Source organism: Delphinapterus leucas, chromosome 3 (assembly GCF_059928025.1).
Source record: "Delphinapterus leucas isolate spDelLeu-1000000601 "Yukka" chromosome 3, BTC_Dleu_Yukka2, whole genome shotgun sequence".
Classification (NCBI taxonomy): Eukaryota; Metazoa; Chordata; class Mammalia; order Artiodactyla; family Monodontidae; genus Delphinapterus; species Delphinapterus leucas.
The window spans coordinates 102710084-102736490 of record NC_143131.1 but is presented as its reverse complement, the minus strand read 5'-3'; the positions used below and the strand labels follow the sequence as shown (position 1 = coordinate 102736490).

The following is a 26407-nucleotide window of genomic DNA, read 5'->3' as shown; positions in this document are numbered from 1 at the left end:
GTTACAACAGTAATAGAAAACTAATGCACAGTTTAAGACTATTGGTCTCAAAAGTCAATGTCCATGATTTGGTAGATAATACAGACACATTTCAAGGTTTTTGACCAATAAAATGAAGATGAACATAGTGCTCTAGGAAAATTGCCTGCAGTGGAGGATGAATAAGAAGACAAGGATGAGAAACAGTTAAAGAAATACTTACATAAAGTAGCAAGACTCTGGACTGAGATGGTAGGAGTACAAAATGAAAAATTAAATGGTGCTTATTACAGAAGTTTGGAAGAATCAATCAACAGGGCTTGCTGACACCCTGGAAGTGAAAGATAAGAGAAAGGTAGGAAAGACTTCCAAGGTCTCACACCTTGTGGCTTCAGTGTGTGATGCAGGGGGAGGTAGGGAGGGTTGTGTCTAAGAGATGCCTTTAAAAATATAACGACACAAATAAGAATTCTCAAACTTCACCAGGCATTAAGATCACCTGGGATGCTGATTTAACAGGCAGATTACTGGGCTCTATCACAAAGATTCTGATTCAGCATGCCTGGTGGTGCCCAGGAATCTGCAATTTAATAAATACTGTTCGGCTTCAGGTCACCCAAAGTTCACACTTCAAAAAGTACCAATCTAGAAAAACTAAAAGAAAGTGAAATCGAATACTTCCAGAGCTCTGGAAGAAAAACTAATCTTACACATAGTCTGAAAGGGTGAAACTGACATATTAGAGACCATAAAAAGGTAAAACTCTTGCAAATTAAAATAAATATCACAGCCAAAATTAAAAAGTCCATAATGGTGAAAAACAGCTTCATCAAGCGGCTAGTATTTTATTAATAGGCCATGCAAACTAATGATCAAAAACAGAGACCCTAGCAGAAAAATGGGACAGCACATAAAGAGAATTCCAAATAGAGGGGCTACAATCATAAGCTTAAGAAATATCAATTAAAACGGCAAAAAGGCAACATATATCGCTTGCTAAATACATATCATTTGGGGGGGGTAATATGCAAAGCTGGTGAGATACTTTCATGCTTGCTGGTTGCATTACAAATCTGCTATAACCATTTTGGAAAAAAGTAATTTGGTAATATATAACTGGAGCTGTAAAAATATCTATACTCTTTAATAGAGAATGCTTCTTTTGTAATCTAGCTTACAGGAAACAGTCTTGAAAATGGAAAAAAAAAAGTTATATGTAATGAAGGCTATCAATCATTAGAAGTTGACCATGCAATGCACATGATTTCGTTTAGTCTGGAAAACAGTCTTGTGAAGTTAGCACATTCACTGTTCCCATATTAAAACGGGGGAACTGGAGGCACGGAAAGATCACTCAACTTGCTCCACGGACTTGAGGTAAAGGCAGGCTCAGGAACATTCTGCTGCCAGAGCTTCCATACTTAACTTCGACACCATAATTATCACTATGAAGGAATCCCACTAGCACAGCGGCATTTGTTCCATTACAAAATGCAAGAGGGCTTCCCTGGCGGCGCAGTGGTTGAGAGTCCGCCTGCCGATGCAGGGGACACGGGTTCGTGCCCCGGTCCGGGAAGATCCCACGTGCCGCGGAGCGGCTAGGCCCGTGAGCCATGGCTGCTGAGCCTGCGCGTCCGGAGCCTGTGCTCCGCAACGGGAGAGGCCACAACAGTGAGAGCCCCACATAACGCAAAAAAAAAAAAGAAATATATGTTGGTAACAAGGAGTTATTTCTCCTGTCCCCAAACTTCCTGCAAGATTTAGCTTTATAATCTAAAAAACTAAACTTACTTGAGGGGACGAAAATAAAGCATATAAGAAAAAAAAAAACTCTTGAATTTTTCCAAAAATTAGAACGGAATCCTAAGAAAAGTGTAGAGGATGAGAATATTGTTTTCATTCTTTAATGTCAAAAATTATAAAAGTTTGGGAGAAGTAGTAATCATTAAGAACTTCAAACAACCAGATGAACTGTCAAATTGGTAATGGTTTTAGTTTCTGCCTCAAAATGAGCCTGACAACAAGCCAGGAGGCATTTTTGTGTGTTTGTGGTATATGGAGATGAGCCATGCAACTACTATTCTAAAGGTACAAAGCACTTATTAATAGTTCCTATATGATTTTAGAATTAACTTGGGGACATTGACTAAAAACTTTAACAAGTGTAATGTAAAGTGTAAGGGAAATCAGGACACTGACAACAGAGCAAATGGCATCCACTGCAGAAATAACTGAATATTCAAAAAAATTAAACAGGAGTAGATCTAACTTGAATTTAAAGGGAAGGTATTTCATGTAAAAACAGAACATTCAAAGCACATCACAAAATTCAAATATGTAAACTAGGGTACCAAAATTCTAATAAAAGGATAAAGTTGTACATGGTGGCAGCAGTAATCACCAAAGCTTGTATATTCTGATTAATTTTTTTGCCCATTTCAATCCTCCTTAACACACAACTTTACAGTCAAGATTACAGATTTATGTTTATTTTTACACCCTTCCATTATTTGTACTTAATTGTCTTTTAAAATAAGTTACCTTTTCATCAAATCTAATACAGTTATCAAATGGGACAAATAAAGGAGACTTCTAGCAGCCCCTTTCTGCTCTATAACACACAAGATTTATTGTCTGCCAACTAAAACTCTGCCCCACAATGTTATTTTTTTCTCTATGTCCCTGTAAGGATGTTTTAATGAGGCTGCCAAAAACATGCAAAATTGAGAGGTCTGAGAATTTCTACTCTCTTAATTCTAATAGACTTGATGATATAATTTTAAGAATAGCTAAAATTATTAACAGAATTGCAGAAGTTGAGAGAAGAGTCCTAGAAAATCTAGAAATCTTTTTTGACTGTGAGAATCTAAGAACTGCCTGTAATCACTGGGGAAAGGGTCCTCTTCTGCAGAAGAAAATAAATCGTATTAGAAAAGAGAGCAGAGTGAGTCACCCTCCACTCGTAAGAAGCATGGGCAGCCTCTTGCTCAGGGCGGGCCTAATTGGCAGTCACCCAGCTGTGCCTCGTGTGGAGTTGGTCCCCAAGTATCTGGTGGGGACAGCTGGGCTGTGTCGGGGTAATGGAGACCTGGCAGGTTAGGAAGGAGGCTTGCATGTGACAGGCTGCCTGGTCCAGACTCTGGAATCAGAGGCTGGGGAAGGGAGGAGTTCTGGTTTTAATCCCATTGTACAGACTTATTTCATGAGGTACCCAGCAGAAATCTCTCTAGAATGTGTTTCCTCGATAAACAAGTGAACAAAGCCAAAAATTCTTGAGAAGGACGTGAGACCCAGACTCCATGTTTGTTTCTCTTTGAGGCCCCGGGTTGAGGGGTAGGGCTTTTGTAAAGTCAGCTGGCAACACCCAGCCTAAATCTGTATTTCACCTGTGTTGCTTCTTTTGGAAGTAAACCTGGATGTAACACAATTTTAACTGGAAAATTCAAGGTAAATTATCCCTTGCCATCCTAATGGAAAAGTGTACAGATAACTGACAGCTCCTCTTCAAAAGAAAACAGAGGGATAGAGGCTCACTCACTTCTCAATATAACCTGTGAAAGTTTTTACTCAATACTCTATTCTCCTGACTACCAAAAAGTAAGAAATTTTAATTTTAGCTACAGAGCTTTTAATACAGAGTAAGCACACTATCACATCATTTATGCACTGACATTTTCCAGAAAATTTAAGCGGTCCTTAAGGAAGTTAAAAGAATAGATTCTTTCTGAACATACTTACTCAGTATCTTTCCACTAACTTCTTACCTAACAAAGTAACAAAAGTGAAGAAACTGAACTGTGCCATACATTTTATATATGTGTGTGTATAAATATATATATTCATATATAGGAAGTATATATATATATATACACACACAGATATGAATATATATGTATACAAATGAAAAAATGGTAAAACTGCATTAACTCATATGTGGTGATTTTCTAGGCAATTTCATGAGGTATTTCTAGTTATTAAGGTAATTTCATCACCTCAATACTAATTTATAACCTTCAAAACATTAAATTTTGGTAGAAAATAAAAATTATTCCCTCTTCTATTCTTTACTGACCATGTCTCCCCAAACTCAGCTATTCCTTTTGCCTTCTTGTTTCTTTTATCAGAGGCTTTTAATGAAAGGGATCTGAGGACTGAAACACCAGTCTTGTAGAGCAGCCTTTATAATTCAAAAGAAGCTATGATCCCCCTTTACATGATCCCCAAACAGTCCTTGAATACATGTGACGTGTATATTTTTTTCCATGTTTATGTAAGTATAAGTTGATTTTAATAGATTTCTTCCTGTAAAATGATCATTTTTTTTTCCTTTGTGTAAAACACATTAAGTGTATTTTATGGATAAAATAGGGTCTGGGTCTTATTCTTTCTGAACCTACAATACCCAGCACAGTATAATATAAACAGCTTGCTGTCACACACCTATTTATGCAAAAGATCTTAACAGAAAACCCACCTACTCAGAAAGCACACCTTGAAAGGACGGAACAGTTTATTTTAAAAGGAAATTTACTTCGTGATAAAAGAAGTCAACCTGTTCCAAGAACTATTAAAGCTCTCAGGAACCACAGAAAGTAGGCTTCGTGTTACACCATCTGCCTTATAGAGAAAAGGGTGTGGGGGGGGGGCGAAGTTACCTTTTTGTGCAGGGCATGAAATTCGCTGTACCTTTTTTCAACAAAATGTTTTCTTCCATTCATTAGCACTTCTATCTTAAACACCTAAGAAAAAAATAAAAAAGATTAATTCCACCAGTTCCAAACCCTCAATTGTCTGATGTGGTAAGTTTGTGACCATGATATATTTCATCCCTTTAATTACAGTAGCTGATCTCCCAAAACCCAGAAGGCTCAGGAGACCCTGGCCCAACAGCACTGATTAATGAGCCCTGGAGCCAAATGCTCACTAACAAACGGCAGTATCCCCACAAACGTGTCTAAAAACAGTGGCAACTTAAATGCCTTAAAATGCTCCTTAACTTTTTAATCAGAGAACACTTCTCTCCTAAAATTACTTCACCAAATGCATGTGACGGCATTGAAATACAAGTGTGATGCCGCAGCGACAGTCTGGCAAAAATCGCAGGCCCACAGCATTGCGTTATGGGTATTTCAATGCGGGCAGTGCTGTGTCATCTCTAAGACAATAATGCAAACAGTAGTGCCTTTTAGGTTAATTTCTTCCTAACCTGCATATTCATCTCGCCTCAGCTGGCTAATTCTGCTGTTTGCAAAACAGGGAAAATGTAGTAAAGGTTCATTTTCCCTGCGTGATACGAGTGACAGCTTGTGCTCCCACCTCCAGGAGGTTGAAAGGCCAGAGGAAAAGGCTCTCTGGGTGCACTAATTAGTAGGCACTAACATGACACTTTCTTGATTCTTAGGTCAGTGGGTCAAGACGGGGAACAAGGGATGAGGAATATTATGAAATGCTCATGAGAACACGATGTTAAAGTGGGTGGGGGAAGGCTGCTTGACAGGAGCAGAAGAGAAGGTGCTCTGTTATTTCCTAGTGTTTGTCTTTGACTCCTGCTTTGCTGAGCGAGAGTTTGTCATCACCAAGATAAAGTGGAATTGTTCCATGACTTAGTAAGCCTGGGTTCCCATTTCAATTGCCCTTCTGAAGAAAACGAAACTAAAGTTGAGGTCATGTGACACTGAAGAGTGTTAAAAGCAGGCTTACTTTAGCCCTAAAAAGAGCTACTTAAAGTTAGAATATGAGATATGAGGTCACACACCTTCATTATGAAAATAGATCTCTATGGCTCTATATTTCTACCTTATATGTAAATGTGACTTTTTTGGAAAGCCAGAAACTATATCATCAAACATAAAATGTGTTCATATTTTTGCACTCCTTCCAATTAGAAACAAAATCTTCTGTTCCATGACTCAGTTTAAGAAACCTGCTTTTATTAAAGTGGTAAATTTCTATCAATTTAATCAACTGTTTTTTTCCCCCAAGAAATCCCCCTGAAAAATACTTTTCTTTGGTGAATTAGTGAAAATATTTTCTTCTAAAAACATACGCATATGCTTCAAACTCTCGGATATACGTACATTATTTTTTAGAAAAAAATTTTGTTTACTAGTTCACTAAAGAAAATTATTCTTCTGCAAAGACCATTCAAAGCCAGGAATACAATGAGGAAAGCACCCTGAGAAACACCAACAAAAGAAGCACAGCTTCAACTTGGGGGCTTGTTTAATAGCATACAGAGCCCCCTTTTTAGTGTCAGGTCCCAGATTTAAATCAGGACAATGTGGGAGCAATGAAAGTAGTTTCCAACTGCTGAGCTATGTGAAATAAAATGAAGTTACGTTTTGAGTCCAGTTACTTGAGGCTTCATCACAAAAACCATCACTTTAATTGGCACGTCTGCTGAAGAATCCACAGAAGGAGGAGAAAGTTGAAGACTCAGTAAGGTTCAACCTACTAGGTTGCCCCTCAGGTGCCCCCTCCTGAAAGCCACGGATAAGACACATTACACAGCAGCTGTCTCATGGAATGTCATCCCTTCTATCGACCAGATGGCTCCATTACCAAGGTCCACAGTTACTTTTCACAATCGCTAAATTCACTTTGGGCGCGGGGGTGGGGGGAAGTATTATAAATACGCACACGTGCACACATAGGGAAAAGTATGTGATAAATTTTAATTCTAATATTTTTATTATGTTGCCATTTTTAAAATGCACAATATACCTAATACTGTTAAGGCTTTTTTCTTTTAAATTCTGGGAAAACACCTTGGAAAGGAAGTTGCTTAATCAGAATTTCCATGACAATATGAATGAAGCAAGAAATGGAGTCAGTTTAATGAATCTTATGTTCCCAAATTCCATACCAGACTTTTTTTTGTAATAGTTTCTGATAAGTGTTTTCCCGGCTGCCAGGAAAACTCTCTTCTTTCTTGGCTTTCCTGGCAAGCTCCTAGTACTTGTTATCTACCTCTAAGGTGGGGGTACCAAAGGATGATGTTTGGAAAACACGCAGCACAGTATCTGGCATTCATTCATTTAATTATTTAACAGATATTTACTAAGGGACTACAATGTGCCCAGGAGTTGTTCTAGGCTCTGAGGATTCAGCAGAGAAGAAAACAGAGAAGAGCCCAGTCTTCATGTCTTCATGGAGCACACATCCTTTCTAGGGAGGAAGGCCAATCATAAACATATAAACAAATATGGTAAAGTTGAAACACAAAAAGTGCAGTGAAGAATACAGCAGAATGATGAGACAGAGCTAGACAAGGGTGCTGTTTTAGACTGTGGTAAGAGGAGGCCTCTCTGAACAGAGGGGCAGTGAGAGGTACAAAATCTAGAGGGACACCAGGAGAACGTGTAACGAGAGTTGAATGTGGCTGCCTCTGGAATTTCAGACCGGGAGTGGGTGGACAAGGGCTATTTGTTTTTATTCTTTTTTTAATTTTTTTTTTTTTAATTTAAGGTAGAGCCTAGAGCAGGGTGATATCCACTTCTGGCCAAGATAGAGTAACAGGGAGAAGTAACCCTCCCACTTGAAACAACTAAAAAACTGGACAAGTATGTGGGGAAAGTGACTCTTAAGACATTGGGCATGAGGAAATGAATGACAGTGAGAGATGGGAGACAAGCAGAGTGACCCCTAAGGTTACCCCAGGCAGAGCCATGAGGCCCCCTGAGTCAAGGACAGGGAGGTGAGAGTGAGGGAAAGCCATAGCGATTCAAGTTCCCGGGGGAGAGTTTTGGAGAGGAGTGAGTTGCACACAAACGGAACTCCTGAGACCTGTCAGAGGTCTCCCTCCAGCATTCAGCTGAATCCTCAGCAGCACATAAGACTGGGGAAACTACCCAAGGACAAGAAGAAATTAGAGAGAACAGCGCTCAGAGCTTAGACACCTGGGCACAGTGCCTGTTCCCAAAAGCCAGGGTAGAAAACCTCGTAATTCATGAAGTGTTCCTTAGAGAATTCAGAAGGGTCTTGTCTCAGGAGTGGAGCTAAAGTAACGTAGACTAAAAGCTCTTTTAGTCCAGAGCAACAAAGCTTAAAAGCAAAACCTGAAGAGAGAAATTATTTCTGAGTAACGTAACCACGTGCCAGAGCAAAGCTCAAGAATATTTTTAGGAATATAAAAATATTCAGCACCCAACAAGATAAAATGTACAAAGTCTAGCATCTAAGCAAAAAGAAGCAAGAAAATTCAACTCATAATGAAAAGAAAAAACAATCAATAGAAACTAATCCAGAAATAACACAGATGATGAAATTAGTAGACAAAAGCATTAAACTTGTTATAAGAAAATTTCTTATGTTCAAGAACCTAGAAGAGGGCCTCACTGGTGGCACAGTGGTTGAGAGTCCACCTGCCAGTACAGGGGACATGGGTTCAATCCCTGGTCGGGGAGGATACAACATGCTGCAGAACAACTAAGCCCCGTTCGCTACAACTACTGAGCCTGTGCTCAAGTCACAACTACTGAGCCCACATGCTGCAACTACTGAAGCCCGTATGCCTAGAGCCTGTGCTCTGTAACAAGAGAAGCCACCGCAATGAGAAGCCTGCACACCACAACAAAGAGGAGCCCCCACCCGTGTGCAGCAACTAAGACCCGAGACAGCCAAAAATAAATAAATTAATTAATTAAAAAAAAAAAGAATCTAGAAGAAAGGTTGGCTATGTTAACTGGAGGTATGGAAGCTATAAAAAAGACTTAGACAACATGTCTGGGTCCTACTGAGGAGATAAAAAATGTCTGTGATTAAAAAAAAACAAACACTGGATGGGATTAATAGTGGGTGAGACACCACAGAAGAAAAGGTAAGTAAACTTAAAGACCTGGCAAGAGAAACTGTACAAAACAAAACAGAGGAGGAAAAATCTATAAGGTAAATCAACAGAGCATCTGTGAACTATGGGATGACTTTAAACATCAAAATGCATGTATAATTGGAGTCCTCACAGTAGAGGTGAGATGGGGGAGAGGGGCTGGGGAGAAAGACAAATATATTTGAAGAAATCTTGACCAAAATTTTCTCGATTTGATAGAAACTATAAACCTACAGATCCAAGAAGACCAACGGACCCAAGCTCAAGAAACATAAAATAAAAAGCAAAAATCCAAGGCAAATCAGAATCAGATTGTTTAAAACCATTCAGAAAGAGAAAAATCTGAGAAAGCAGCCAGAAAACAGAGACAATACATAGAAAAGGAAGAAAAATAAGTCTGAGAGCAAACTTTTCAAATATTTCTATAAATAACCAACACTATAAGAGTGAGTCAATGCATATATACTTCAGTTATGTAAATATGTTCTATGTAAAGTAGCATGTACAAAATCAATGTACAATTTAATGTCAGTTAAATTTTTTTTTTTTTTTTTTTCTGTACGCAGGCCTCTCACTGCTGTGGCCTCTCCCGTTGCGGAGCACAGGCCCCGGATGCGCAGGCTCAGCGGCCATGGCTCACGGTCCCAGCCGCTCCGCGGCATGTGGGATCATCCCGACTGGGGCACGAACCCGTGTCCCCTGCATCGGCAGGCGGACTCTCAACCACCGTGCCACCAGGGAAGCCCCAGTTAAATTTTTAATTATTGTTTTTAAAGTATTTAGGTAATTTTTCCCAAATGGTAACACCAGTAATAACAACAACAACAATAACAACAAAGACTTTTATAACACTTATATAAAGGCACTGCTCCAAGCTCCGTTACCATGAAAATCACTCATTTAATTGTCACAACAACCCCACATGGGATAGGTACTATTATCTCCATTTTACAGGTGAGGAAACTGAGGCATGGATTAAGTATCTTGCCCATGGTAGCTACTGATACATTTTGAACTCAGCAATTTGGTTCCTGAATCTGCTTCTTAATCACTGCACAATACTCATTCCCAATAAACAGAATCCCTTACATAGTCCTGTTCACTGGGGGAAACGAAACACGTGCAAGTGGGAGAAACGTTCTGGAGTGAGGACAATGCCTTCCATCCAGTCTCCTCCCAAGGTTCTGTCCTCTGGAGGGGCTTTGCAGGAACAGAGCATCCTGGGCACAGGGGTGGTGGCGGTCTTGGCATGAGTTCCTTACCCCTAACTATTTGGAGCCCGTGCTCCTCTCAAGCAAACACTGATCTATATAAAAAGCATACAATTCTACAGAGTAGAAAAATACTTTTTATATTACCTTTTCTTGTCAGGATCTGTACCCATACCACCCCCTCAGTCTCCTTACACTGTGGTTCCAAATCTCAGCTTGTATGGCTTTTGCTAATTAAACTTAAAAGCTTTTGCACTGCAAAGGAAACCATAAACAAGACAAAAAGACAACCCTCAGAATGGGAGAAAATATCTGCAAATGAAACAAGAGACAAAGGATTAGCCTCCAAAATATACAAACAGCTCATGGAGCTCAATATCAAAAAAACAATCCAATTAAAAAATGGGCATAAGACCTAAATAGACATTTCACCAAGGAAGACATACATATGGCCAAGAGGCACATGAAAAGATGCTCAACATTACTAATTATTAGCGAAATGCAAATCAAAACCACAATGAGGTATCACCTCATGCCAGTCAGAATAGCCATCATCAAAAACGCTAGAAACAATAAATGGTGGAAAGGGTGTGGTGAAAAGGGAACCCTCCTGCACTGTTGGTAGGAATGTAAATTGATACAGCCACTATGGAGAACAGTATGGAGGTTCCTTAAAAAACTAAAAATAGAACTACCATATGACCCAGAAATCCCACTACTGGGCATATACCCGGAGAAAACCATAATTCAAAAAGAGACATGCACCACAATGTTCATTGCAGCACTATTTACAATAGCCAGGACATGGAAGCAACCTAAATGCCCATCAACAGATGAATGGATAAAGGAGATGTGGCACATATATACAATGGAATATTACTCAGCCATAAAAAAACAAAATTGAGTTATTTATAGTGAGGTGGATGAACCTAGAGTCTGTCATACAGGATGAAGTAAGTCAGAAAGAGAAAAACAAATACCATATGCTAACGCATATATATGGAATCTAAAAAAAAAAAGAAACGGTACTGATGAACCTAGTTGCAGGGCAGGAATAAAGAAGCAGGCATAGAGAATGGACTTGAGGACAGGGGGTGGGAGGGTGAAGCTGGGGTGAAGTGAGAGTAGCATCGACATATATACACTACCGAACGTAAAACTTGGCTGGTGGGAAGCAGCAGCATAGCACAGAGAGATCGGCTCAGTACTTTGAGATGACCTAGAGGGGTGGGATAGCGAGGATGGGAGGGAGGCTCGAGAGGGAGGGGGTATGGGGATGTGTATGCATATGGCTGATTCGCTTTGTTGTGCAACAGAAACTAACATGGTATTGTGAAGCAATTATACTCCAATAAAGATCTATTAAAAAATAATAATAATATGTGCTTATGCAAAAGAATTTTCAAAAAGTCCAAAGGATATAAACTGAAAAGTATGTTTCTTCCATAAGAGACTTGTATAGGTCCTTGCCAACTTAAGACGTATCTTAAATATCCTTTCAGAAATTGTCTATACTCATATAAGCTCTGTATGTGTACATGTAATAGAAGTTATTTTACTTTCTTACACAACTAGAGCTATAGTATATAGTTCTACTACTTTATTTTTTCTACTACTTTTATTTTTTACTTTATTTAATACATATCAGACATCTTCATTAATCAGCACATTTTGACATACCTCATTCTTTACTGGCTACATAGTACTACCATGTACGATTGTTACCATACTTTGTTTAATTCGGACCCTAAGATGGATATTAAGTTACTGTAGTATTTTGCACTGTATACTTTTTAATATGCTTATATATGTTTACTTATATATCAATATATATAAAACATGTTTATATGTCTCTATATATACTTATATTTTATTTACATATATTAATGATTAATGTATCTATATATAGAGAGATATATCTCATCCTTTTTCCTGTACATGTACTTACACACATATATATATAAGATAAATTACCAAAAGTTTTGCAAAATTTATCCCCTCAAATGTACTAAGTCACCCTGCCACCAATAGGATATGGAACGCCTGGCCCATCCTGATCAACACTGGCTATTCGTCACTTTGACAATATTAGGAAGTGAGAACTAATTGGGTATATTTTGACCAGTGTTTATAGCGGCATAGGTGTCCATTCCAAATACCTCACATAAAATCACAGAGACCTGATGTACCTGTCTAGGCCTCTGCTCTTGTAGACATCCTTGCCCTCAGAGATTTCCAGAAATTCCCCAGTATAAAGCTAAGGAAGCTTCATGTAACTAAATAAACATATTAAGGTTTTCGTTTAGATTTGTTTAAAAAATATTATATTGTTCCTGTGACTAAATTCTAGCCACAGTCCTAAGAACATTAAATCCTTAGGCTTCAAACTGAGAAGTAAAATAAATACTACTTTAAAGAGAAGATTTCAATTTGTAAGTGTGGTTTTGATTACATGTTAGAGCCAATTTTTTTTTCCTTTTCAGTAACATTTCTGAAAATAAAGTGTAAATCAATGACAAGATATTTCATAATTTGGTTTACACCTACTTTTTTCAGGAATGTATCTAAAAAACAAAATAAACTTAAGCTAAAGATGGGCTTAACCCATATTCCAGGTTGAATGATCTCTGTCTTCAGAAGCTCATACCTTACAAAGTTATTTACTTTCAACAAAAGCAAAAAAAAAAAAAGAAAAAAAAGTTTTTCCTAAATAAAAATGTCTAATAAATAACTTTTAAGTGCCTTCCAAATACAGATGGGGATTCTATATAAAAATAAAGTTTTAGTGACCTTTCATATATATATATATATTTGTTTGCTTGTTTGTTTGTTTAGTATTTGTTCAGTTAATGCAAGATGTACCAAATATTAACTCTGGGCTTGAAATCAACATATTCTCCTTCTTGAGTCGGAATAAGCAAGAAAGATAAAATTTAAAAGGCTGTTATTTAGATACTATAAAAAGTTGTATCTCTAAAAGAGTGATCTACTGTGTGCCTACTGAGGGCCAAGCTCTCAAAGGTATTAATTCACATCACACAAAGTTTTTTGTTTTTTTTTTAAATAAGGGAAAGATGATAAGAGACCCTCTAATCATAAATTTTTGATATTTGATGACTAAATAAATTTAAAATTCAATAAAACTAGTGTAAAATTTTAATTTGCTCCTACTCAGCCTTAAATCAAACTTCCTCTGTTCTAAGATGCCAAACCGTGAGATATTATTAATTTAATTATACTATTTTCGGTTGTGGAGAAGCTGCCAACAACTTTTTTTTCTGTATCTTTGAAAACATCTAAATTTCAGAAATTTTTTAATGTTTTTAAGAGAAAAACATATTGCTTCAAATAAACCACTGCTTAAAGAAGAAGAATAATTCTCTAGATAATTGCCACTAGAGAATAGCCGTGTAAGAGTTGGGCCTGATTAAATTTGTGTGTACATATACATTTTTTAATATGATTCTTCTTTGCAAAGAAAATTCATGATACCAAAAACGACCCAAAATGATTAAAATCACTGATAAAAGAACAAAAATAATAAAAACAAAAACAAAATTAGAGCAAGAACAAATATCCAAGACAAAAGAAACCTGTTTCCTAAGCTGGAAAGATCAAAAGGGTTTACCTATACCTAATACTCTGGATCTTTTAAAATTACAATAATGAAAAAAAAGTGCTGTCAATATACTGATGGAATAAAGTAGGAACAGAGATCAGGATGACCAAACTTTTTCTATGCTTCACTAAATGCCTCCCCGCTCCTCGAAAAGTAGAGCAATGTCTGCAGAATTTTATTAGAATATTATTTTATAATCATGCAAATTATTATTCACATGTGAAGGCAACAGAAAGTCAATTTCAGTTGTGGGCAAACTCAGAAAACAACCCACACAGCCTTTCGAAAAAAAATTACTGAAGACATAGCACTGCCAATGGAAAGATTAATCAAAATTAAGCACTCAAAATACAGTAATATAAAAGGCCAGCCATTGTTTTTTGTTATCATCAAAGACTCTGATCCAGGGAAGGAGTAAATGAGTACAAAGAAAGACAACGTTATAAAGTGGCTGCTACTCTAAGAAGCTGAGGACAACTCCAGCAGAAAGCACACAGTGGTTTCATGGCCATTTGGAGCTGGCCTCCTCACAGGCTGCCCTCAGGCTCTCCTCTACAACTGAAAGGCTTGTAGTCGAAGTAGCCTGGTTCATAGAGTAATAAAAGAGTCCACAGAAATCCATCGGAAACCTGGTTCCAAATTTTGGCTTCATATGCCTTCAAAGGTTGATGGTGAATGATCTTTAACCTAGAATTCCATATCCAGGCAAATTTTCTACCAGGAAGCCAGGAAAGTGCTCGTTTCAAACATGCAAGAGGGAGAGTATTTTATGTACTATGTACACATTCAGGAAATTCTCTTTGAAGATTTTTTAAAAACGGAATTCAAAAAAGAAGCCAAGAAACTGTGGCCCTAATCTACAGACAATATGGGGGTGTGGGGGGTATACTAAAATGCCAGCTATGCAGCCTAAAAAGTATTCAAATTAGAGTAAGAAGCCAAAGGGTTCCAAGAAGAATGCTTTCAAGAAGAAAATGGGTATGATTAACAGCTAATATCATTAAAAAGGTTTTAGTGACAGAATCAAAGCATTCACCTTTCTCTGCCAAGAAAAAAAAAAAAAAAGTGCTTAAGAATTCCAAGAAAACCAACTAAACAAAACTGTATACAAGGTACAGTTCCAAATATAAAGCAAAATAAATGTAACATGACCTGGTACAGTTTAGAGGATAAGAGTGTCCATTTGAAGTAACGCTTGAAACATTCTCCACTGAGCATTTTACAGGTTTAGTAATTTATACAGCTACATTTCCTTCCTTACAGTTCCAAAAACTTGATTACACAGTGAAAATATAAATATCTGTACACACACATATATAATTATAATACTGGGAACATTTGGGAACATTAATTATTGAACTCAGCTTTTAAAATCAATCTATACAACACAGAAGACAATTATTTTTACAGAACAGACTGTAAATATTTTTTGTCAGTATAAAAAATAATGGTGTAACGAGCAGAAAATAGGAGATGAATGGGGGAGGAACTGGATGTAAAGGAAGTAAATGGGGTCCAAATCTTTTCATCTCACATAATTGGCAGTCAAAGGGCACTGCTTAAAAATTGGTGGATGAAGAAAGTGGTTCAAATTACAGAGCAACAAATATAAAGTTATAATTTTCATGATGAAATTAAAATCATATACATAGTGAAAATGGAGTGGAGGGGAGTGAAATACAGGAGTGGAGTGAATTCAATTCATATTTCTAACTGGAGGGACATAAGAGATTTTCTAAGACACCAAGAAATAGAGATTCAGATATATTACTTAGAGTAACAGTGCTTAAAACAAATAAGCAACTTGTCAACTAACTTCTGGTTCTGGAAGGTACTAGACATTTAATTTTTCCTTTTACATGTTTACGCTGAAATTTTTTCCATGTATATGAAGTACTTTTAAATAGCCTAAAAATGACATAACCTCTGCTAAATATTTTTGTTTCAAAATCTCTCTGGTTATAAAGGAAATATTTTGTTGAGTTTATTGATATTTATAGAATTACAGGTTTTCGGTCTAAACCCTACTACTGACTAATTTTAGCTCCCCAACTGATTACTTGATTATGAAAAGTCTTCATTTTTCTTTTCCTCTTCAGCCATATCTATGACACAAAACCAGTCAATCAATTCAGGGTGAGGGAAACAATGCACTCAAATACATCAGGTCATACATGTTGATTTGTTAACATAGTTTTTCATTAGTTTCAATACCATTGTTAGTCAAAATCTTTGACTTAGATTTTCTATAAAATGTGAATGCTGCTAGTTCTTTGCTTACCTGAATTGTTATGGCAATAAATCACATACTATGTTAAACAAGCATTCTGGAAGATAGATGCTTTATGAGCTTTATTATTCTATTTTATGACCTGATTTGAAAGAAGGAAAATAGATAAGTTTTATCTGTACTACTTACTAACTTGGGCAAATCTCTAAGTATCTTTGAGCCACAGTATCTTCATTAATAAAATAAGAACGATAAAATGATGTCTACTGTATTAGTTTGTCAGATAATAAATGTCTTGGTGCTTTGTAAGATGCTCTGAAATGGAATGAAGAATTGATAACTATGAAGTGGTTGACAAAGATGCCAGCAGGAAGAACAGAAGGGCTTCCATGGGCATTTGAGGACAGCCTTCCTGACAGGCTGCTTAAGGAATGGATTTGTGGTTGAAATAGCTTTCATACAGAGGAGCAAAAAAATCCTTCATTCTTCTCTCAAACTACTTAGTTATAGACTGCATCTCCTTATCACAAGCTCTTGGCTTCTGCAAAGAGGAGCAACGCCTCACCTCCCTCCCAAATCCTCCAGAACCAGCCCCAACACATCAATTCAATCTTATTTCCCACAGCTCTCCTGCAGGAGCCAATCAGCCAAGTCCTTCCTATATTTTCCCCACTCTAGGCACTGGGGGCTTCTGTTCACGCAGGAGCCTCCCTCTGCCAAGAAGTCCTCCTATCCCCCCTTCAGCAGTCAAGTGAAATTCTACCTCCATCCCAGAGCCTTCTGGAACGTCAGGCATCACTGTTTTCCATACCTTCCCCTTAAACAGATCATCTAAGTGGCACAATCGTATTATTTAAAATACAGTCACACTCTCTAATTTTCAACAAATGTATTCCTCTTGACTATTTCATATAAATATGTATTATGTGCGCCAATGGAATTTTTTTAGGGGACAATAATCATCAAGAAGAACCTACAAGGATGTTTTCAGAAAGCATTTGTAATATAACACTAATTGAAAGAGCAGTATAAAATACTTTATGCATACTATGCTGTTGCCTATATAAAATACACATACAAGATAACAAAGGAAATAGGTCAAAATGATGTCTGAGTGGTAGAATTACAAATTATTATAATTTTCTCTATAATCTACAGTTTTTACCAGAGCATATATCATTCTTGTAATTAGGAGAAAGTTTAATCAAATTTCTGCCTTCTAAACTTACACTGGAGTAAATCTAATAAATGATAATTATTCATTTTTAATACAACTATCAAGTTCTCATGAAATTCATTTTTGTATTTCCATATATATTCATTGAGCATCTGCTATGTGCCGAGCACTCTGCTATGCTCTTTACAACAGCAGCAGCAGCTACCATTTTTGAGTGCTTACTATGGACTATGCAGTGCTCAAAGCGCTTCATTTATTAACTGATTTAATCCACACAAGATCGTATAATGTAGGTACTGTTATTATTCCCACTCCATATGTGAGGAAGCCAAGTCAGAGTGAGTTACGTAACTTCAAGGCACAGAGCTAGGAGCTGATTCATAAACCCAGATAGTCTGGTTCCAAACTCCACAATCTTAAGCCCTAGAATTCTATCACTAGAAACAATGGTGAGCAGACTCATAGTCCTAGCCTTTATATTATTATAAAGGAAAAGTATAAAAAGGTATCTGAGCTATACTCAATATAAAACGCTTACTTTAAAAACAGGTGAGTGCATAAGAGAGGACAGGATTTGCTCTCAGGGATCAGGGGAGCTTTCTCTCAGGAGCTGTTTCTGAATAGATCTACAGTAAAAGTAGGCAAAAAGGAGGGGCAAGCATTATAGGCAGCACATGTGCAAAGGTCCTGAAGCAGAAGGTAAGAGGATGGAAGAAGCTGAGTGCAGTACAGCCAGCCTGTAAGAAGAGCATCTCTGCAAGAGGCTGGAGAGGAAACAAAAGGCTAGCTTCATCAACTGCTCAACAAGGATTAATTCTAGGACGTGCCAGGCTCAGTTCACTGGGAGAAAACCAGTTTCTGTCTCCTTGTGGTTGTAGGACTGTGGTCCCCATTTTCTTGCTGGCTATCAGCTAAGAGCAAAATTTCCAGCTTCTAGAAAGCACCTGTATTCCTCAGCTCATGGTCTCCTTTCTCAATCTTCAAAGCCAGCAACAGAAGATCAAGACTTTCTCATGTCACATTTCTGTGATCTACTTTTCTGCTTCCTCTTCCACTTTTAAGTGGAAGACTCATGGGACTATATTGGCCCCACCCAGATAATCTAAATTGTCTCTGTGATCTCAGGGTCCTTAACCTTCATCACATCCATTAAGTCCCTTTTGCATGTCAGGAAACATATTCACAGGTTCTGGGCATTAGGGTGTAAACATTTTGGGAGGCCCATCCTTCCCTTTACCACAGACCTGAAGGAAGTGAGAATATCTGGTTGTGGGAGCAGGGCGGTGCCGGCAGGTGGAAGATTAAATGCTTGACATGTTTATATGCCTAGAGTGATGAGGAGGGAGAAGAGTTAGAGGGAAGGTCTGAGCGGTGGTGGGGAGAGGTGAGTGGAAGTAGAAACAACAGGACAGGCTGATAACTGGATGTGGAGCTTCTTTAAAAAAAAAAAAAGAAAGAAAGAACAAAAAGGAGGAATCAAATATAATGGTGAGGTTTGGGGCCTGAGCAACCAGAAGGATGGTGGTGCCAGTAACTGAGCCGGGAAGACAGTCTTTGGGGGCAAACAGGAGCCCTGCACTGGCCGCGTTAAGCCTGAGATGCGTGTTAGATAGACATTAAGTGGAGATGTTCAGTAAGACTGAACATCCCTGGGGGCTCAGGGAGAGGTCTTGGCCAGAGATATAAATTTGGGAATCGTCAAAGTGTGAATGTGATCTAAAATCAGAAGACTGGATCTGATCACCTAGGAAGAGAAGTTTATTTTGAGGTCTTGAGATCCTATTAGGGCTTATGGTTTTCCATTCTAGCATGAGAAACCTTTGCTACTTTTTAAAAGTCTCCCCCTTCCAAATTAAACTTCTCTAGCTCCTCTAGCTGTCCTTCAGAAGACCTGGTCTTCAGGTCTTGCACTACTGACCACCTTCCAGTTAAAATATAGTTCGTCACTGATCCCCCTAAACTGTAGAATCTAGGACTTGAGGGAAAATATAGCCATTTCCCAATTAGTGAATGGATTGTATCTCCCAAATCCATAGTTGAGGTTGTTTAAAACTCAGCACAGATTTTCTCATAGACTCAGTATAAAAGATACATTTCAACTCATAAAAAACCCTGTTTAGCCCATAATATGCATGAATTACAATAATTACATTTTTATTTCACCCAGCAGCTTTGCAGTATAACACAGTGGCTAAGAGTTCTGGTTCTTGAATCAAACTGCCTGGGTTTGAATCCTGTGTCTTCTATTGCTCTCCTCTGGGCTCGGCTAACACTCCATAATTTGGGGCTAAGTTATTTAAGCTTTACAAACCTCAGTTTCCCCACCTATAACATGACGTTTATAATGGTACCTTTCCAATAGGTTTGTTGTCAGGATTAAATGTGATTATCAGTGTCAATAATTTACCACATTGTCTGGCATTTAGCAAGAATTCAAACAAGAATGTTATCTATTAATATCGTTATTAACATCTAGTCATTGTTACAACTGTTTCTTTATCAGCATGGGGGAGGGAGACTTGGTGGATAGAGAGGGAAAGAGATGATTCCTCAGGAGTGTGACCTACTCACCACACCCATCCATCTCTACAAGGGAGAAGGTACTTTTCTCCCCATCCCAGAGCTAGTTGAGCCTGCAATGCACACACGTGGTAGCCTCTGCACTCACCTTTGTCAGCGCCTACTCAGAAGCCTGCATTCCTGATGAGGCCTGACCACTAAGACTTAGAGGAACCCTGTCTTCCCTCCCTCTTAGTTTAAGATTCCATATCTTCGACCCGTATTCTTCTGATGGTTTTTGGAAGCCATACCTCTCTGTTGGATCACAGGGCCCTGGAGGTCAAATAAAACGCGAGGTCTTTCCCAACAGCTGGTCTCCCTGCTCCACTCATGTCCTGTAACAATCTGTGTTTCACAGCAGCCACAGCGGCCCTTTTCAGGCATCAGATCATGTGACTCCCCTGCTGAACTCCTTCGGATGGATTTCCATCACTCCTGGAACAAAATTCCAGTCCCTGCTCCAGCCCACAAGGCCCTATACCTGCCAGCTTCAGAGCCCCCTTCTTTTCTTCAGCTCCTAACACACCCCTCTTACTCACCCTGGTCTATTCGCACCAGCATCCTTACTGACCATCAAATGTATCCCCAACTCTACGTTTTCTTGGTTTTCGTTTTTTTATTTTTTGGTAGTTAAAAATAGTTTAATGTGATTTTATTATATTTTAAAACATTGTTCTGGGAAGGCCAACTCTAAGTTTTGCAGTGCTTTTTTTTCTACCTAGAAAGCTTTCCCCTCATTTCGTTCAACTGCTGTTCCAGGTCACCTTCTCAGAGAGGTATTATCTAGGCACTCCATCTAAAACAGTGCCTCTAGCCCCCCACCCTTCTCTACCCCCAGACCTGGCTTTATTTTTCTTCTTTGCATTTACCATGGTCTGGCATTAACACACACACACACACACACACACACACACACACACACAATTGGTTGGCTGGTCAGCTTGTTGGTTTATTGTCTGTTCCCCCACTAAGTTAAAAGCTCCATAAGGACAGGAACCTCATCTGTTTTGTTCACTGTCGTAACCCCACTGCCTTAAAGAGCACCTGGCAACAAAGCAGGCTGAATACAGGAAATAAATGAGGAAGGGAAGTGAGCGAGTAATAAAGCGCAGGACAACACACTGGGAAGAACACGTCTACACCTTAGTCCAGCTCAGCAGTCTGATAGTGAAAAGGGTAAGATGAGTTATTGTTCTTAGAACGATCAGTAAGTGAGACATGACAGAGGCAGACAGTGCTGAATAAGACGGCTTCTTGTAGAAAGTTTGTTGCAGCTGATCAAAAGAATACTGTTCATGAGGGCCTGAGAGCTATGAAAATCGCTTTGAAATACAGCCCTTTTATTAAAAAGAAACTATCAGTCTTAGTAATTAGTACCACTTGGGAGAAGCTACACGCTATGGTGGAGAGAATGCCAATCTAGAGTCAGACACCCCCGACACCCAGATCCAGCACTTGCTAGCTGTGATTCCTCACAGATAGCGCTTATCCACTTGCAGCCTTCATTTCCTCATATGGAAAGTGGGGATGAAAATACTTATTTCTTAGGACTGGTGATAGAGTAAATAAATAAGACAAGGTATATAAAGCACTTAGCACCCAGCCTGGCACATGACTGGTGCTCAACACATTCTAGTCTCTTCCCGAATATCACTGGGTTTCTCTCAAATCTAAATGGAATTTGAGGCTATTAATAGCCTTCATTTCTCTAACACACCATGAAGTCCTATGATGCGCTACGCTTATTTCTTAAAAAACATATTCTCACCAAAAAAATCATGTAATTCAAAAGTTAAAGTATTCCCTCTACACAGATATACATACATATACACATAAATATATATATGCAGATAGATAAACAGAAATAGGTAGATAATTACTTTTTTAACCCAAAAAGATGCAAAGGTAAGCTTGGGTGGTGGAGAATTACTGGTCATCCATGACGAGTCGGGCTCCTTTCTATAGGCACCAAGGAGATGAGATTCAAGATCCTCCTGTGTTCTCTCAATATTGAACTTATGGTACTCACTGGACCCCACAGAGGAAGGTTACCTGGGCACAGGCAGTTTGCAATATGCCTGCCCGTTTCAAAGCTCTGCTGCTCAGCCCTGAAACATGGGCAGAGAGCAGGTGGAGAGGATCAAACTCTATGCCCTAAAAAAATGCAGACCATTTTATAGGCTCTACAATCAAGGATCCTGAAGAGGCACCCTGCTGTTCCTGCTGAGGAGAAAGAAGCGGTTCTATTCTACAAACAGCTGTTAGAGGGCACACATCCACAGTTTTAAAATGCCCATCTATGCAAAGAAAGGAAGCTCTTAAAGATTGTAGAGTTCTCAACCTTCTTTCAAAACTCCATATTTTAATTCTTCCTAAAAAAAAAAAATAGCATTTATCAAGTATTTACTCTCCCAGTATATGTTTGGTTTAAAACTGTTACACTGTAAAAAAAGATGATGATGATGACATTTCTTTATCCAAATATTTATTGAGCACTTAACTATGTGCTAATTCCCATTCAAGGTGTCTGATATCTATCAGTGAAGTAAAGTGTCAAAGAGCATTGCCCTCATGAAATTTACATTCTAGCGGGGGAGACAGATAACAATAGATATATTTAAAAAATAAGTAGGGGCTTCCCTGGTGGCGCAGTGGTTGACAGTCCACCTGCCAATGCAGGGGACGCGAGTTCGGGCCCCGGTCCGGGAGGATCCCACGTGCTGCGGAACGGCTGGGCCCGTGAGCCATGGCCGCTGAGCCTGCGCGTCCGGAGCCCGTGCCCCGCCACGGGCGAGGCCACAACAGTGAGAGGCCCTCGTACCGCAAAAAAAAATAAAATAAACTAAAAATAAGTAAATTATACGGTATGTTTTAGAAAGTGATTACCTGGTATGAGGGGAAAAACACAGCCAAGTAAAAGGAACTGGGAGTGCTGGGGGGAAAGTTGTAATTTTAAATAGAATGGTCAGAGTGGGCAGCACTGAGAAGATGGCATATGCAGGTGATAAAGTTGCATCACAGAACTTAACTTAGTAAGAGCTTTTATTTATCATCCTAAATTTAAATTAACCTATTACTCAACCATAAAAAAAAAGAATGAAATAATGCCATTTGCAGCAACATGGATGGACTTAGAGATTATCATACCAAGTGAAGTTAAGTCAGCCAAAGAGAGACAAATATGTTATCACTTATATGTGGAATCAAAAAAAAAAAAAGAAAGATACAAATGAACTTATCTACAAAACAGAAATAGGCTCACAGACATAGAAAACAAACTTATGGTTACCAAAGGGGAAAGGGGGTAGAGGAATAAATTAGGGGGTTGGGATTAATATATATACACTACTATATATAAAATAATCAACAAGGACCTACTGTACAGCACAAGGAACTATATTCAATGTCTTGTACTAACCTATAATGGAAAAGAATCTAAAAAGAATATATATATATATATACATAACTGAATCACTGTGCTGTATACCTGAAACTAACAAAGCATTGTAAATCAACTATACTTAAATTAAAAAAACATTTAAGTTAACCTACTTTTAAAAATGCAGATACATGATTGTTTAAAACCTAAGTTTACCTAATGAAAAATTTACAACTAAATTTCTGTGTTTAACCAAGTACCAACTTTTCTAAATCTATATAACACACACCAGTGCCAAAGACTCTCAGAGAGAAGTCTGGAATCTAAAGAGGCCAGGCCTCAGCATGTATCACTGTCATCCTTCAAGTAGAGTCAGCATTTCTAGCCCATATATTAGGAACTGCTGAAGAGGAAAAAAAAAAAAAGGACATTCCAAGAGTTTCTTGTATTGATTTCTTTTATCCCAAACAAAGAGATTCTCCTAGTAACAAGATATGTCATAATCACTTAATTTGCCTGACTCCTTTAAATAAAGAACAATGGGTTCAAGAAAAGGTGTTGACTTGTAAAAATATAATCATTTTGCAAGATTCTGTTGTTTGTATGGGTCACTTTCCCTTAGTGATATAGGTGGCCTCTACAGAGAATCGGAAAATGCATTAAGTCTAATTCCCGTCATTCCCAAGAGCCTGAGCTAAATCTAAAGCAGCCAAAATGTGAAAACTCTAAAACTGCTCCTGAGGGCAGGAAGGATAAAGCTTCTTCTCCAAGCCTTATCTCTAGATGTAATGTGCTAGACACTCACAATTAAATTACCTCCATCAACTGGACATGATCATTTTCTTCTTTCTCTCCACAGTGTTTCTGCACAAGCAGAGCCAGTGCAACTGTGAACCTTGTGCCAGGCATTCCCCTTCAGAGCACAACACACCTATTTGAAGGAAACTCTCTGGTGAAGTCCTTTCCCAGACAAAAAAAAATGGTTCACAAGATAGGGAACTAACACCTCCAGCCACCACTGGTTCATTCCTTTTCCAAACATTTGCTCTGTGAGTGTTTGAGCACTCTACTCCTCACCATGGCTTTGCCAAGTCCATCCTAAATTTTACAAACTAAAATGTACAAGATCAGTGTAATATGGACACATGAAAGCATTTCCAGACAGAAGAGCTGCTTGGCCCTTAAAGATAAATAGTACATCCAATTTAAACATAGTTGAGAGTAGAAGAGTTATATTCATTTCATTATGCAACTTTTCATGGGATATATTGCAAGAATAAATTAATCTGCAAAGATACATATGAAGAATAGACATAGAACAAAAAATGTATAATTATTTCTCAACTAATATGTGCACATAAGTGGATATGAATTATTTGTTCAACACAGTGGCACCACACTGAAATTGAAATGACTTTTAAAAGTGAAAAAGTATTTTCATAATAATAAAAATGTAAACGACCTAATATTTAGTAGAAAAATGATTAATAAATCATAGCACATAATGTCCCAGAAGATGTATTAACATGAAATGAGATGGTTAATCTTGTTAAAAATTTTAAAAATAAGAGCAGGCTATAGAGAGAGTACATTTTCATGTTTAAGGAAATATATTATCATAAGAGTGTACATATATGTGTATGTATCAAAAAAGCTGGAAGAAAAAAAAACACACCAAAATGTTTTGAAGGGATGGAGAATGTTTTTTCTTCTTTTCACTTGTCAAGATTTTTTTCTCCAATTTTTTTCTGCACTGAAGATTTATGCCTCAAACCGTTTTCTGAAGCTTTGAGTGAAAATATTCTCTAATGAGAAAAATAAGCTGTGAATCAGATATCCTGGGTTCCAGGTCCCTCTTTGACACTTAGCCATACAGACAGAAAAATCACTTCTCAGCATTATGCCTGTTCATAATCTATAACATGCGGGGGTTGACCAGATGCTTTCTAACATCTTACTATTTTACTTATGTATATCGCAACAACTGTGTATTGCTTTGTCACATATATTTCTCTCCACATCCACTCTAAGGCAGAGACTGTGCCATATGCACATATTCTTGCGCTTTGTTTTACACACTGATCAGGGCAAACAAATGTTAACTCATTCACAACTAACAGCGCATGCTAACCCCTACTGTTAAAAAATCACTACCTTCAGGGTCAGATTCTATTTAGTTAGTTGTCTTAACACACTCTCTCTCTTACCAAATAGCAAATTCAGTTCTCAAGGCAGACAACCCTGCTCTTTACTCTACCCACTCTCCCCTACTCTTCTACCCTGTGTGTAATTTCCTTTTTTAAATTAATTAATTAATTATTTTATTTATTTATTTATTTGTTGCTTTGGGTCTTCGTTGTGGTGCATGGGCTTCTCATTGTGGTGGCTTCTCTTGTTTAAGAGCATGGGCTCTAGATGCGCGGGCTTCAGTAGTTGTGGCACGAGAGCTCTGTAGTTGTGGCTCACGGGCTCTAGAGTGCAGGCTCAGTAGTTGTGGTGCACGGGCTTAGTTGCTCCGTGGCATGTGGGATCTTCCCGGAACAGGGTTCAAACCCGTGGGAGTCCCCTACATTGGCAGGCGGATTCTTAATCCACTGTACCACCAGAGAAGTCCCTGTGTGTAATTTCTGGCTGTGAAATCAGAGGGCTTTATCAAATGTAAGCCCCAGGTTCATCTGGGGTGGACAGTGTCTTTCAAAAAGACTGGACTACATGTTCTCTGCTCACTTCTCATGTCTTCTCATCCCACCTCTTCTTTTTCTTTTACAAAATGCTCACCCCTCTTTCTTCCTCAGCCTGCAATTGAGTGCAGTAGAACCTGTGTAGAACTATTTACCTGAGCTCTCTAGTTTCTAGATGTTTCCCCTTGCCTTGGAGGGGAACATACAACATCCCACTGTCAGAGGTTGTGAGCAAACACTTGCACTCACTCTCAGGAAGGGATGGACGAGGCCAATAGTTCGCTGTTAAAAAGATTCAGCTAGGATATCCATGATAAAGTGACACATAAAATCAGGTCCTTCTGAAGGCATTTTTCTAAAGTTGTTATAACCTTGGGCCTCCACAGTATGAGAAGGTTCACTGGGTCCCAATGTGTGTGAAGTTTGTAGTCAGTCTAGTGCCAGTGGGGAGCTAGTCCATCAGCTGGCTACTCGGCTGGCCCCTCTCCTGCTACTGTGCAAAAAGCACACTGTCCATCTGACAGGTGAAGAAGAGGTACCAGTTTTGTTTTGCTTTTTTAGTTAACATCATTATATCTCATTTTAATTATTTTCCTAATATCTGAACCACCTGAGTTGGGATCTCTTTAATATGCTTTCTGAAATAAATATAACTAAAATGACTAATTTTTCTGGCCACAAAGTCAAAACGCTGCACCAAACCCCACAGAAGCAAGTCAAAACAAGCCCTCCACTACTTTCCTGT

General features: G+C 38.4%; 1 protein-coding gene across 3 annotated transcripts in view; it reads right to left on the bottom strand.

Annotated features, from left to right (window-relative positions):
• SNX24 (sorting nexin 24) overlaps positions 1-26407 on the bottom strand; it is a 163628-nt gene that overhangs the window by 72618 nt on the left and 64603 nt on the right. For 2 of the 3 annotated variants that reach the window (XM_022588672.3, XM_089909230.1), the window contains one exon: positions 4635-4718. The exons of the other annotated variant lie outside the window; for it this stretch is intronic. In XM_022588672.3, coding sequence (XP_022444380.1) covers positions 4635-4718 — 84 coding nt within the window. The remainder of the gene's footprint in view (positions 1-4634; positions 4719-26407) is intronic. 3 annotated transcript variants of the gene reach the window in all.